Source organism: Bos javanicus, chromosome 9 (assembly GCF_032452875.1).
Source record: "Bos javanicus breed banteng chromosome 9, ARS-OSU_banteng_1.0, whole genome shotgun sequence".
NCBI classification, from domain to species: Eukaryota; Metazoa; Chordata; class Mammalia; order Artiodactyla; family Bovidae; genus Bos; species Bos javanicus.
The window spans coordinates 56,885,442-56,899,096 of NC_083876.1; the positions used below are offsets into that span (position 1 = coordinate 56,885,442).

Genomic DNA, 13,655 nt, shown 5'->3' on the forward strand with positions numbered 1-13,655 from the left:
GAGATTAATCTGAAATCATATTTTGTAGCCTTAATTAGCATTTATTTGCTTAATTGTCATTCTCAACCCCATCGTTTCCATTTTCACTAACTTGAACAATGCTATCTTCTGCTGTTTGCACTTTAATTTAAATTTCTATTAAGGTTTATGAACAGTAATAAGGTCCTGTTTGAATATTCATTAGCTTTTGAATTGTGAGCTATGAAAAGGTGCTTTCTTTTACCTTAATGAAACTGGCACAGCATGGGACTGATCAGTTGTGACATTTGATTTGAGGCATCCAGTGAATTTTCTCATTGTTTATTGACACATCTTGTCCAAACAGCTCCCTCGCAAGTGAGCGGAGTAATGAAGGAGAGAGTGCTGCAGCGGAGTGTGGAGCTTTCCTGGCAGGAACCCGAACATCCCAATGGAGTCATCACCGAATATGAAATCAAGTATTACGAGAAAGTAAGTGCTAAGAACCTCTGAAACGTACAACCTCGTATGATGCTCGCTGTGTCTCATGTCATCCTACTGCACTGTCGACTAAAGCTAGTCATTATAATACCAACTGCTTGGAGCTACTTCAAAATGGATAGTTGATGCTAGCCAATTTTAATAACCCTCTCCCTGAATCTCTGGCTCATTATTATAATGATGGTTTCTGTGAATTAAGTTTTTGTATTACACCAGTGAAAATATTCCACTAGTAGTGTGTTTAGGTATTCAAGTTTTGATATCCTAATTATTAGATGTAGGATGTTTAGTACCACAGAAACCACAGAGCCCAATGTGTTTCTGAAAATGTTTCTTTCAGGTTATCTATTTGAGCCCTTCATGACTTATTTTATGTATGTGGTTTCATTGATAATGATGGTGGCCTCAAATAATTTAGTAATTTGAAAAAAAATAAGACTATTTTCTGTAATAAATATGTAGTCAGGTGATTATATTTCACTCTGTTAAATTCCTCCTGAAGTTATACTAATCATGCTACTTATGTCTATCATTTCTTTACACCCCTCTCTCCATGAAAAAGTAGTGTGGCTAAACTCAAGTGCTGCTCCCTCAGTCGCCTGTAATGGCTAAATTTTAGTAAATAGTAATGTAACTCCATGTTTGAGTTTATTTACTTCTGACCCATCTAGAGAAAGACAGAAAGACTGACACACCCCTGTTCACAAATATTCTAGTCTCCGTCTCACAGAAAACCTGATTCAAGGTTTGAAACATGGAACTATTATTATTACTAGTAGTAATAGTAATAATGCATTATTATTATTATTATTGACTTAATTAGCTAAAGTGCTCTAATATACATAACCATTTTAACCATTTAGATAGAATTTCACAATAGAAACATGAAGCTCTGTAAATATTTGGGGACTGAATTGACTTGATTAAATCACTTAAATGCATACAGTGCTAACCCTTGGCAATGGATACTTATTTTTCACTTTAATGGAAAAACAAAGTTTTTAAGTTTGCTATATTTTTACTTATTATTTACTTTATGAATACATAACTTCCATGGCCAAAGTTATATTTTAAATACTTCATTTTTGTACTAGAGGATATACTTCTTATCCCATCAAATGTATTTCTAAGGGGATCCTTGATTTTAGTTTTGGTTTTGTTATGTCTGTTTTCCAGTGAGCTCTGACAGTTACAGTTTCTTCTGAAATTTCATCAGATTTCAAAAACAATGAAATGTGTTTTAAAAATATATTAGGTGGTAAGTGAGAGTAAAGTTTCTTATAGTGCAACACAATATTTTACAAATCTGGAATAAATTTGATTAGTTACTTTTTTACATGGTAGAAACAGAATATCTGTTTACTGAATTTGCAAATTACAAAATAATATTACAAGTAATACTATTGCTTTATAATATATGTAAGCTTGTGAGATATATATATATGTAAAATTATGTCATCTAATATCAGTTTTTCCTCATTCTTTTATTTTAGATAAATATATATTGATAATATTTTTATATATTGTATATATTTATATATAACTCTTTTATAAATGATTATAATGCAGACAGTATAAATCAGCTTTACTAAGTCCAGTTTACATATACATTTATTTACAGTTTTGCAAATATTATAATTCAAACAACCAGTTTGACATTTTTAAATTTCACTGAATATTTTTATTACCAGGCACAGTTGGGGGCAGGTTTTATTATTGAACAAGTAAGAACCTATCTAGAATCGTATATTTTGCCGAGCAGTTTTTATAACTTTTTTTATAAAGAGCACATTAGAATCATATCAACTTTTAAATTTTTATTCATTTAAATATTGTTTTATGGAGTTTTTATATTCTTTGAATTTTTATATTATTCTTACTTATCATATATAACATGATAAACACATTTTTAAAGTCTGCAAGTCTCAGTTTTCATATCTGAAAAATGGAGAAACTAAGATATTTAAAAAACTGCTGAATCATAAAGTATCTAATTCTTTGTTTTATATTTAAAACATTGTCTTACATTGATAACTTCAAATATTCCATTAAATGCTGTTTAGCAAAAGTGGTTTTATTCTGTGAGAAGTGTAGGTTTTAATGAAAACAATTGATGTCTCACTATGCTGGTGGTGGTTAGCTAAATTTCTTGATTTAATACCTTTGTTAATTTTTAACATATGGTTTGCTTGCTGAATAACATTCAGGAATGATATTAAGAGAACTGTATCATGAAGTGAAGATTTCTACTGAACCATAGATTTTACAAATGGAGTTATATTTTGGTCAAAAGGATATTTGATTATATTTATGACTAATAGTTCTTGCCAATGTGCCCTCTACCAACAAAGCAACGACTCAAAACATCATAAATGTTTTAACAAAATTATTTCTCTTTGAAATGTGTAGAACAAAGGCACGTGGTCACATTTACATTTTATATTATCTGAGAAACGGCTCAGTGTTCCAATATTCCACAGGGTACAATGTAGCCTTTATAAAAACAATGCAGCAAATTGAAACAAATTGCAAGAATTGGCTGTCAAATTGTCTGGTTGTAATCACAATTAAATATTCCCTGTATATATTGTTTCCAGGATCAAAGGGAACGGACCTACTCGACATTAAAAACCAAGTCCACTTCAGCCTCCATTAATAACTTGAAGCCAGGAACAGTGTATGTTTTCCAGATTCGGGCTTTTACTGCTGCTGGTTATGGAAATTACAGTCCCAGACTTGACGTTGCTACACTAGAGGAAGCCACAGGTAAAATGTTTGAAGGTAATTACCACCTTTGGTTTGGATTCTTATCTCTATAACGCTGGTGTAATTTTTATTTCAATATTGAGTGTCATGATTTAGTTCAAGGTGATTTTTACATTTAAAGGTGAATGTATGTGCTGTACTGTGCTTAATCTCTCCGTGGTGTCGGGCTTTTTGCGACCCCGTGGATTTTAGCCCACCAGGGTCCTCTGTCCATGGGGATTCCCCAGGCTGGAATACTGGAGTGGGTTGCCATGCCCTCCTCCAGGGAATCTTTCCAACCCAGGGAGTGAACCCAGGTCTCCCACATTGCAGGCAGATTCTTTACAGGTGAGCTTAATCAGGGAGGCCCTGAATGTATGTGCACATATAAATATATATCTATATACTTTGTAAAGGTTATTCAGAATAATAATTTAAAACTTGCTATTTTGTGATGTTATACACTTTGTCTAATTTCTTTAATACGTACTGGGTTTATTTTGAGAAGATTAAGTCAGAAGCAGAAGCAAAGCTTGCTCAAAAGTGTATTTACACAAGCTGTCTTCATAGACCCTCAAATGATCTTCTAGTTGTCAGGCAAAGCTGCCACTTCATAGACACCCCTAAATGAAGCCAGAAAGTATACCAAGATGGGCCACAGAAAGATAATTTATAAAAATCAGGGTTAATTGAAGCTACTTGAATTTTAGCAATGATTTCGAAACTTGCCATTCAGGAGGAAGACTTTGTATTTATTTTTACTTTTGTCATCTGTTTTTTTCAGTTTTATGAAATATTTCAAGCATAGTAAATAATGTATTTAAAGAATATATGAAATATTAAGAAGAATAATTAAATATCTCTGTATATTCCACTCAAGCTTAAAAATAGAACGTCACCAAAATCTCGTCTCCTTTACCATTTGGTGTTTTATAATGCAACATAGGATCATAACAAAAAATACATGTAACTAGAGTGTATCACAAATAAACGGATGTATCTTAGGCTGCACGTCCCGGTTTACTGTAAGAGGACAAGTTTAGAACAGCTTGAGTACCACTGCTGGCTGTTCTTCAGCTAGGTTGAAGCCTTAGGGTATGTTTCTGTATTTTGAAAGTTTTTTATTTCTCTCAATGTTATTCACATACAAGGTTCACCCAGCTGTTACCTCCTTCTCTCCTTGCCAATCTAATTTTTCATGGAATTCTACACAAAAATTAGCTTAAAATAGTATATGATTTCCTTTTTTCAATTTTTAATAGGAAGTTTTTAAAATAAATTAAATCAATGCAACTTTGATTAAAGAGTTTGATTTGGGGAGAATATTTTTCTAGATATTCTAAAAGTTAGAATAAATTGGTATTCTTTTACATTAGTTCACGCTTAGTAAGTTTCTAACAGTAGTCTTTTTTTCAAAATATTTTGTTATATTTTTAAATTGAGCAGTAACTCTGGCAACCTCAAATAATAAAACATATGTTGAAATATATTTTAAATGTAAATCAGTTATATAGAATTATAAACACAAAAGTCATCCATTGAAAAAGATTTCTTATAACTTGGTGTGATAAACTTAGTATTCTTTATTACCTTGCCTCCAAAACATTACAGTCTTTTACTCTATCAACATTTAAACATTTGAGTGGTCTTCTGTTAAATGTATTCTAAGTAGTTTTCCACTTAGACTGATCTTCTGATATTTTACTTTGTAGTTTCTAATATAATTAAACAATTTAAATGATTTTTTCATATTCTACTGATTAGTTCAAACTTAAAGAAACATCAGTCAGTTATACTTACCCAAACATTCTTTATCAGTTAAAGCTTGAGTTTAAAATCTTTAAAAAATTAGTTTGTGTATTTTCCTGACTTTGTAAATTAAGAATATTGGGCCAAACTATTATTTATTACCTACTGAATCCCAGGGACGGAGGAGCCTAGTAGGCTGCCGTGTATGGGGTCGCACAGAGTTGGACACTACTGAAGCGACTTAGCAGCAGCAGCAGCAGAAATTCATAGATCTTATTTCGTTATTTAAAAATGAAATAACTAACAATCATAGAGATTGACATGAAGTAGTAGAACCCAAATGAGCACATGAAACTAATGCTAAAAATGCATTTTGCATTAGCAAGGATTTGGTGATTTTTATCATCAGAATATTCTCTCCACTGGAAGGTGAAGTTTGATGAAAGAACAATCCATATCTCCCATTTACTTTAGTCTTACAAGTGCCTAATATAGTGCTTGACACATAGAAGACACTCATCAAGTAAGCAAGAAATGAATACCTCACATTAATCAAAAAAACAAGTTATCAGTATCAGCTGAAGCTAGTAGAAATGTCCTTGGTTTCACATTTCAGCTCTGCCATGTCTGGCTGTGGGACTTTGGATGAGCTATTTCTCTGTGCCCAAGTTGCTAAGAGAGTGATACCCAACTCTCAGAGCGATTGTGAGGATTGAATAAGTTAATGTACACAAAGTGCCTAGCACACAGACGGCTTTGAGTGTCAGCTTTCATTATTTAATACAACCATTCTCAAGTGTTTTGGTCTTGGGAAGCCTTGCTGCTGCTGCTGCTGCTAAGTCGCTTCAGTCACGTCCGACTCTGTGCGACCCCATAGACGGCAGCCCACCAGGCTCCCCCATCCCTGGGATTCTCCAGGCAAGAACACTGGAGTGGGTTTCCATTTCCTTTTCCAATGCATGAAAGTGAAAAGTGAAAGGGAAGTCGCTCAGTCGTGCCAGACTCTTCATGACCCCATGGACTGCAGCCTACCAGGCTTCTCCATCCATGGGATTTTCCAGGCAAGAGTACTGGAGTGGGGTGCCATCGCCTTCTCCATGGGAAGCCTTACAAGCTATTAAAAAATATTGAAGATCCCCAAATAGATTTTGATTATTTGGGTTACATTATTTGATATTCACCATTTTAGAAATTAAAATGAGAAATTTTTAAAACACAAGTATTCACAAGACACATTTCATTAGCCAGCAGAATGATGACATTATCACTTGTCATCTAAGTTCTGGAAAACTCAACTGTGCACTTGTGAGCATGTGAGAGTAAGTGAAAGAGGGAAATAACATTTTATTATGTGAAAATAGTTGACCTTGCAGATTCCTTGGAAAGCTTCTGAGGTTTCCCAGACATGCTTTAAGAACTACTGATTTAGCACACAGGTTACTGTGCTAGGGATTAGGGATGCACAGAAACACACAAGCACATTTGATGTGCTCACTTAGTGAGAGAGACTTGCTCACAAGTTCTGGCCATACAGTTAAGCACTGGTAGAGTGCACGGCCCACTGCTATCATAGTGTCAGGAAACAGTGACTCTCGTGCTAGGAAGGAGGGCTAGGAAGATGATCCACCCAAAAGAAGTTACTTGAGCACTGATTGGAAAGGGAATTTAAACATATTATTCCATTTTACATATATCCTAAAATCCCCTTCTACACAGAACCACTGCTACCAATTTTACAATTTTTAAACTGTGGTGTAGTGATTATGACATATAAATTATTTTTAAATGTGTTATCCATGAAATAGATGAAAATATGAATCATAAATAGTGACTACCGTAAGATTAAAGTGTGATCCTAACTATATATAAAAACATATAAGTAAATATTCACAACTTCTAATTCACCATTCACCTGACTTCAGTTGTCTCATTGGAGTTGTGTTTCTGAAGCTAAGGGCAGAAGGGAGTCTAAGACAAGCAAAGAATTAGACCCACGGGACAAACTGAATGGAAATAATTTCAACACATACATGTTTAATTTTTTCCTTCCTTGTGAACAAAACTACTCCATTATTTTTCCTCTCTAAATATATATTAAAAGAAAGATAAAAACAAAAAACAACCAAACCAGACCAACAAAATTACTTGAAGTCATCTTTTCTCTGTTGAATCATAATAGGCTGTAATTCAGAAATTAAAGCTTTAAAGTTGTTTTCTTTTTCTTCTTTTTCCTTTTCCCTTGTTTCATTCTCTCAGGGAACAAATCAGCAGGTCCTGACTTAGGGAGTGTATATAATATCTCTTTTCAGAAATTTATTTCACTGGAGCTATTTTTACTGTCTTTTCAACATAAGAGCTATCTATAGTTAGCATAAGTATACAAAATTAAGAGACGAGTTGTGAAAAGGAGGGAAACATAGATAGAGAGAGAAAGACCAATTAAAAAAAAAACAAAACACCTTTATGTTGCCTATTGTGGCAAGACACATTCTGCCTACATTTAATTTACTGCTCTGGAGACCAAGTCCCTTGCCACCACTAAGAATGAGTCGTATTTTCCATCCTACCTTAAAGTTTACAGATGTTGATTGTTTCAGAAATAAACAAACTGTATTAGTTTTCATTATATTAGATATTAATCTGTAACTGAATCATCTATTGGAATATACATTTTCACTGTTTTGTATCCATTTGGTTATTTTATTAGTTTATACTAGTATTGAAAATAGAATATTCTGGGGAAAATATGACAATTGTGAATTGCCAGATAAGTAAAACTTCACTAATTTGGAAAAATACAAGTGAGAAGGCCATGTGACTTGAAGAATAAGAATCAGAGGCTGCTTTAAAGGACATGTAAACATATACTGCTCCCAGAGAGACTCTCAGAAAGATTCAGCCGGGTTTGCCTTAACAAGCATAGAAGAATCACTTAGTCTTGTACAGGAAGTGTCTACAATTGGATAATGCTAAAATGTTTTTTACAGTACTTGCAGAAAGTTGGCTCTTCCATAAACAGCCTAGCTCCTCTGTAATCTTAAACTCTCAAATGTGTGCATTGCATACTTTGTCAAATTAATATAAGTAATTCTGTTTATTTTCCTGAATTAAGGTGAATTATAAATTCATAATGATTTGCTATGATTACATCATGATTCTTATTCTATATTGATGATGTGAGAGATAAATCATTTAAGGTACTTTGAAAAATGCTGAGAGTATGTTATTTGGGTTTGTTTGTTTGTTTGTTTTTTTCACACACCAGGAAACAGACACAGTGGGATCAAGTACCTTACGGAGGGGAAAAATGGGGATTTACTAGCAATTGTAAATGAAAAATCTTTATCTCTTGGATCATAACTAAGTTTCCAACAATTAAGCAGGGGATTGCCATTCAACAAGGCATTTTTCAGGGATCTTTCCTAGCTGAAGAATATAAAATAGATGAAAGTATTGTTCTTACCACTTACTTAAAATGTAAAAAATAAAGGTTTATTTAAATTTGTTACAATAGAATACATTTATTTAAGTTAAAGGTGAATTTAATAGCATAGATATCTTGCTTAAAAGATTTTGCCTAATCTTTCAAGTTGAATAGTACTGAGTATTTTATTGAGCCTTTTTTGTTTGTTTGTTTACAGCTACAGCAGTCTCAAGTGAACAGAATCCTGTTATTATAATTGCTGTGGTTGCAGTGGCCGGGACTATCATTTTGGTGTTCATGGTCTTTGGCTTCATCATTGGAAGAAGGTAGAACACAAATTCGTTCTAATCTCTAACATAAAATGTATTGATTTTTCAGAATTATGTCAGCCTATTACTTATTGTTTAGTTTAGAATGTTAACTAGTAAATGCAGTTATTCTTTGTCTCATATGAAACACTAAAGGTCAATAAATTTTCATTCTCCCAAGGTCAGGAGAGGAATGAGTAGTGTCATTTCTATTGGGTGACTCATTATTAGTTATTTTTAGAGTTCGATTTTTATAATAAATGTAGGAGATACCTGGGGAAAGATTTACTCTTTTAGTTAATGGTTTCTGGAAGCCATTTAAAATCTGTTGTTGCTGTTTTTCAGGAAAAAATATAAACAAATATTCACTCATTGGTAAATATAAATCTGTTAAATAAGTCCCTTCCACACTGTCTCACACTTTATATTCTTTGCATTTTTCAAATCATGTGAATTGCTATATTATTATTGAGTTCAGAACTATGGACATAAAGTTTATGTATTTTGTTCATAGCTCTAACTAGCAAGTTCTTAAGTAATTAAGATATATCATACTGAATTTTAAATACACAAAACTAGATTATTGATTGAGATCATCAAAATTTTATTTTTTTCCAGGCACTGTGGTTATAGCAAAGCTGACCAAGAAGGGGATGAAGAGCTTTACTTTCATTGTAAGTGTTTGGCTTTTCTTTATTTATTTACCCCAGTTAATACAGAAATCTGATTGTCAGTATTGGCATGAATAAATTCCTGATGCATCAGGCTTGAAAATATACCATGAGCTCAAAATGTTGCTTTAAAGCATTTGAACAAATATGTAGAATGAAAACATTATGTGAATTCTTTAAAAATATATTCAGAAATGTAATCTCTCATAAGAAATTTTAATATAACTGAAAGGATATTCAGCAGCTTTTATGTCACAATTGTTCCTTTTGCAATCTTTGCCCAAGTGTTTCATATCATGCTAATAATGATTCATTAAATGTTGCATGCGCCCATGTTCTAGCTCAGGAATTCATTTCAAGTTAGAAGGACAGGCCCTTTTTTCTACCCAGTGAGTGATGCTATAATGAAAAACTAGACTAAGGAGCCTCTCTCTGTCCATCTACTATAAACTGGCCATCACAGGTAGATATTTTGAGACACAAATAGTGTAATAATAGGATTCAGTACTCTGATGTTTTCCTGTGGATTTGAGCTACCTGATTCTTAAAGTTCATTTTAGAAATTATATCAGAACATAGCTCAGGGAACCAAAAAAATAGATGTTCAACTGCATTAATCTTATTGTTGTTGCACATGGATGGCAAGTAAAACCCTGAGAGCTTTGAGAGTAAATGTTGACTTTTTGCACCCAAAGTAAAATCCAATGGATGATGCTCTTATCCAAATCTAGTATTCCTATTTTTAATCCTTGAAAACATTGAAAGTAATTTTATGTATAATTTTTCTTAGTAACCATACTCTTTACTAAAATTTCTCATAGGTAGATAAATTTTCTATAAATGGCATAAGAATGACATCTATTTTTGTGTTACTCATCAAATTCTTGTGTCATTATCTAAGAAGATATTGTCATGTCCCGATTCTTAAGTCATGGGAAGATGTAGCATCAATCAAGGAAGTGTGTGGTTGAAAAAACACAATGTGAACACCATTATTATCATCCCTAAGTTTCTTCAGCATGTTATTAATTGTTGAACCAACAGTTCCCTTGACTTTAGTTTTCAAAAGAGAAGTGTCTTTATATAATACATATTCAAATCAATGATGAAATTGTAGAATTTGAACCACTGAAGGCAGGGAGGGTATTAGGACTCTAGAAATTATAGTAAAAGTTATGACCAGAGGGGGCTTTATCATGATGATTAAGTTTCAGGGCCCCTGGTTTTCGCAGACTCCTTTCAAGGCCCTGGAAGGGTCCTAACAAGTTAGGGTGTAGAATCTTTTTCCTTAAAGAGAATATCCCAAATTGCAGAAGGTTTAAGCCTCACTAAACTTAAATCTGCCCCTGATTATTGCTGAACACACATGATTCTATGACTCCTCTCCTGGGATTATTGACATACTCCTAATGCTGGTGCTTCCTCTTGCTAACTGGCAGTGATTTTGTAACAAGTCCCAGTGATGAGAGTACCATAGGCTGTTTATAGCTAGAGGATATGCAGAAAAAGTGAAAGTTATATTTTTTTCTCTTTCATGACATGAGAGAATACTTTTAACACTTCCCCAGACAGGAAGGAGAGGATCAAAACTTGAATGCCTTAATTTTTGTGTCAAGTTTGTATATAGATGACAGTAAACATATATAGAAGAGAGTAACATAAGACTATAGTTCCTGGAATCCCAGATTCTACCCATATGTGAATAATTTGATGGAAGAATCATTTAATAATACCTTAATCAGTATGTCACTTTTCTTTGCTTATTGAAGATATCCAAGACATCCCCAAATGATCAAACGCTGCCTCTTAGTTAATTTGCTTTTAGCTTGCAAGTTAATGCTGAAGGTAAATTAAAACATGGCTTACCTGAGACATGTTGTATAGCTTTCTGCCTAACTGTCATCATTCACTTTTAATATTTTGATGTCATTCCCTTTTTTCACATTTGACATCCAGTTTGTAATTAGAAAAAATAAAGCTGCATGTTTTACCTGCTAACATAAACTGGAACTTGTGTATATAAAGTTTTCATCTCTAGAGCAAAATATCAGTGGTGGTTTTAAGATATTTAACATTCATGAGAGATGTAAATGAGATATTACAACACAAAAAGCTTACACTCTTAAATCAAGATAAGCAACAAACCAAAATATTCAGAAACTGTGTCAAAATTGTTCTTATTTTAAAACATCCATTTTTAAACGAATAATGAAAGAAATACACTTAAGATATCCTATCTTGGTAAATCCTTGATATTTTTGAATCACCCTTTTTACAAGGATATCTTTTCTTGTCATTTGATGAGAACCAGGCATTTTATTTGATTTTATGACTGTATTTATAGTACATAAAGTACAACACTATGGTCACCAGCTATTTACAAGTTGGTGTCCTTTTATTCCTTTAGTATACAGACAATTTTCTTAGGTGCTAAGCCACCGGATTGAATTTTTACAGAAACATGAAAGCAACCGTTTAACTAGCTTTTAGAGCACTGAATTTAATAGAATGTCCAGTCATTTGTACCAGGTGCCCTCCACTCTCCATGGCCCCAAGTGCTACATTTAAAGATATAAACACAGTGGAGGAGTTTAGTGAACCAATTCCAATTTATGTTTTGTTTCCTCCTACCATTTCTTCTAACAATGTCTTCGAATCCAAGCTGGGCAGTATTTCATGTTTTTATGCCAGAATTGCTCTGGCCTGTCAAAATGTTTTGTGACAACTTGAATAAAGAACCATTAGAGACCCGTTTGAGATGCAGAAGGTTACCTCCAATCTAGCTCCCTTATAGCAAAATCAAACCAAAAAAAAAAAAATGAAATAAAAAATAAAAAGGAGAAGATGGCTCATTCTCCATCTGCCTGCCAATCTAGGAGGTTAACCTATTGTTTTCTTCCCTTCTCTCTTTTTCTCTTCCCCCTCTCTTCCCTGTACTCCTTTTTCTCTCTTTTCTCTTTCTATCCCCTCTCTCTTTTCTTCTTGTGTTTTTTTTCTCATGTTCAGCTTTAGTAACAAATGAGCATCTGTCAGTTTTATAAACTGCAACAGTAATTGTTTAAGACAATCAATTTTGGATAAACAATCAACTACAACAGAATAAATCAAGATTTTTAAACCCCATTTTTCCTTTATACATTCTGCTTCTTTTTGTTTGTTATGTGTTTATTTTAAAAATATAATTTCAAGTTGATGTGATGACATAAGCACAGTTAGGCTACAGTGTAATACATAAAGAAATATATTGTTCTCCAAATAGTAAGATTTAATGAAAAGATTGTTCAGTGGCTTTGTTAAAAAACAATAAAGTTTTTTTTGAGGATATAGTGTAATTATTTTCATTGCATTAATATAACCAAATATATGCCTATCTATCTTATCTTTGTCTTTAACCAAATGATTAGATTTGGAATACATTATTGTAATTGATTTAAAGTTGACATAGCATTATCTGTTACCTGCATGCTTCTGGGTGCGTTTTAAGACAATTTTAACTTTTAAGATGATTCTATGTTGTTTGAATCTTGACTACCTTTTCTGAGGTGTATTGGCTACCTCCTCATAGCAGTTAAGAACTTCCAGAGCCTTATAATTGAAAGTTCATATAAACCATTCCTCTTTCAAATTGCTGTCATACATGGTTAGCAGATCCCAGGAATATTGTAAATTTTCTAACTTTATTCTGCACTTTGTACATTTGGCTTCTATTGCCCTTCAAGGTGAAGAAGAAACTGTGTCTTTAGTAGATTTCTCTCTGGTTTTGTGATAGCAGTCCCTCACAGCTTGTATTAATTTTATGTATATGTCAACGGTGGTTGGTCTTTAAAAAAATAAATCAAAAGAATAAGTAAGATGTCTAAATGTTTTTAATATTACTGTCAGTGTAGTAGGCTACCTGTAAATGAAATGTCTTCTTTTCCCAGTGTATTAATTTGATTGATTGACTGACTGATAGATTTACAAATGTGTTTCCAAGTCCATTACAAACCTCAATATGGCTTGAACTATGCCATGATAGCAATGAATTTAATTAAATCTCCAGTCTGATAAGAGTCATGTCAGAGAATTTTGGTGCTGTCTTTTGTTGATTTACTGGAAAAGCAATTCAGTTAGTCACCTATGAGCTGGATCCTATGTTACCTATAGAAGCTTGCAGATAATACCTATACGCCTGCAGACTGAAGTAGTCTGTTAAAACTGCTGTGAATCAGGTGATGTGGAAGCAAGTTCACTGTTCCAAGGAGCACTCTGCATAATGAAATTCCTGGGCTGACTGCACAATAAGTGCTTTGCTTCATC

General features: G+C 33.1%; 1 protein-coding gene across 5 annotated transcripts in view; it reads left to right on the forward strand.

Moving 5' to 3' along the window:
* The window catches only part of EPHA7 (EPH receptor A7), a 208,864-nt gene that overhangs the window by 172,276 nt on the left and 22,933 nt on the right, over positions 1–13,655 (forward strand). For 2 of the 5 annotated variants that reach the window (XM_061427797.1, XM_061427796.1), the window contains exons 6-9: positions 326–450; positions 3,057–3,225; positions 8,595–8,703; positions 9,304–9,359. In XM_061427797.1, the coding sequence (XP_061283781.1) occupies positions 326–450; positions 3,057–3,225; positions 8,595–8,703; positions 9,304–9,359 (459 nt within the window). Of the gene's footprint in view, positions 1–325; positions 451–3,056; positions 3,241–8,594; positions 8,704–9,303; positions 9,360–12,362; positions 13,651–13,655 lie in introns of those variants that run through there. The other 3 variants (XM_061427795.1, XM_061427794.1, XM_061427798.1) reach the window with 2 other exon arrangements.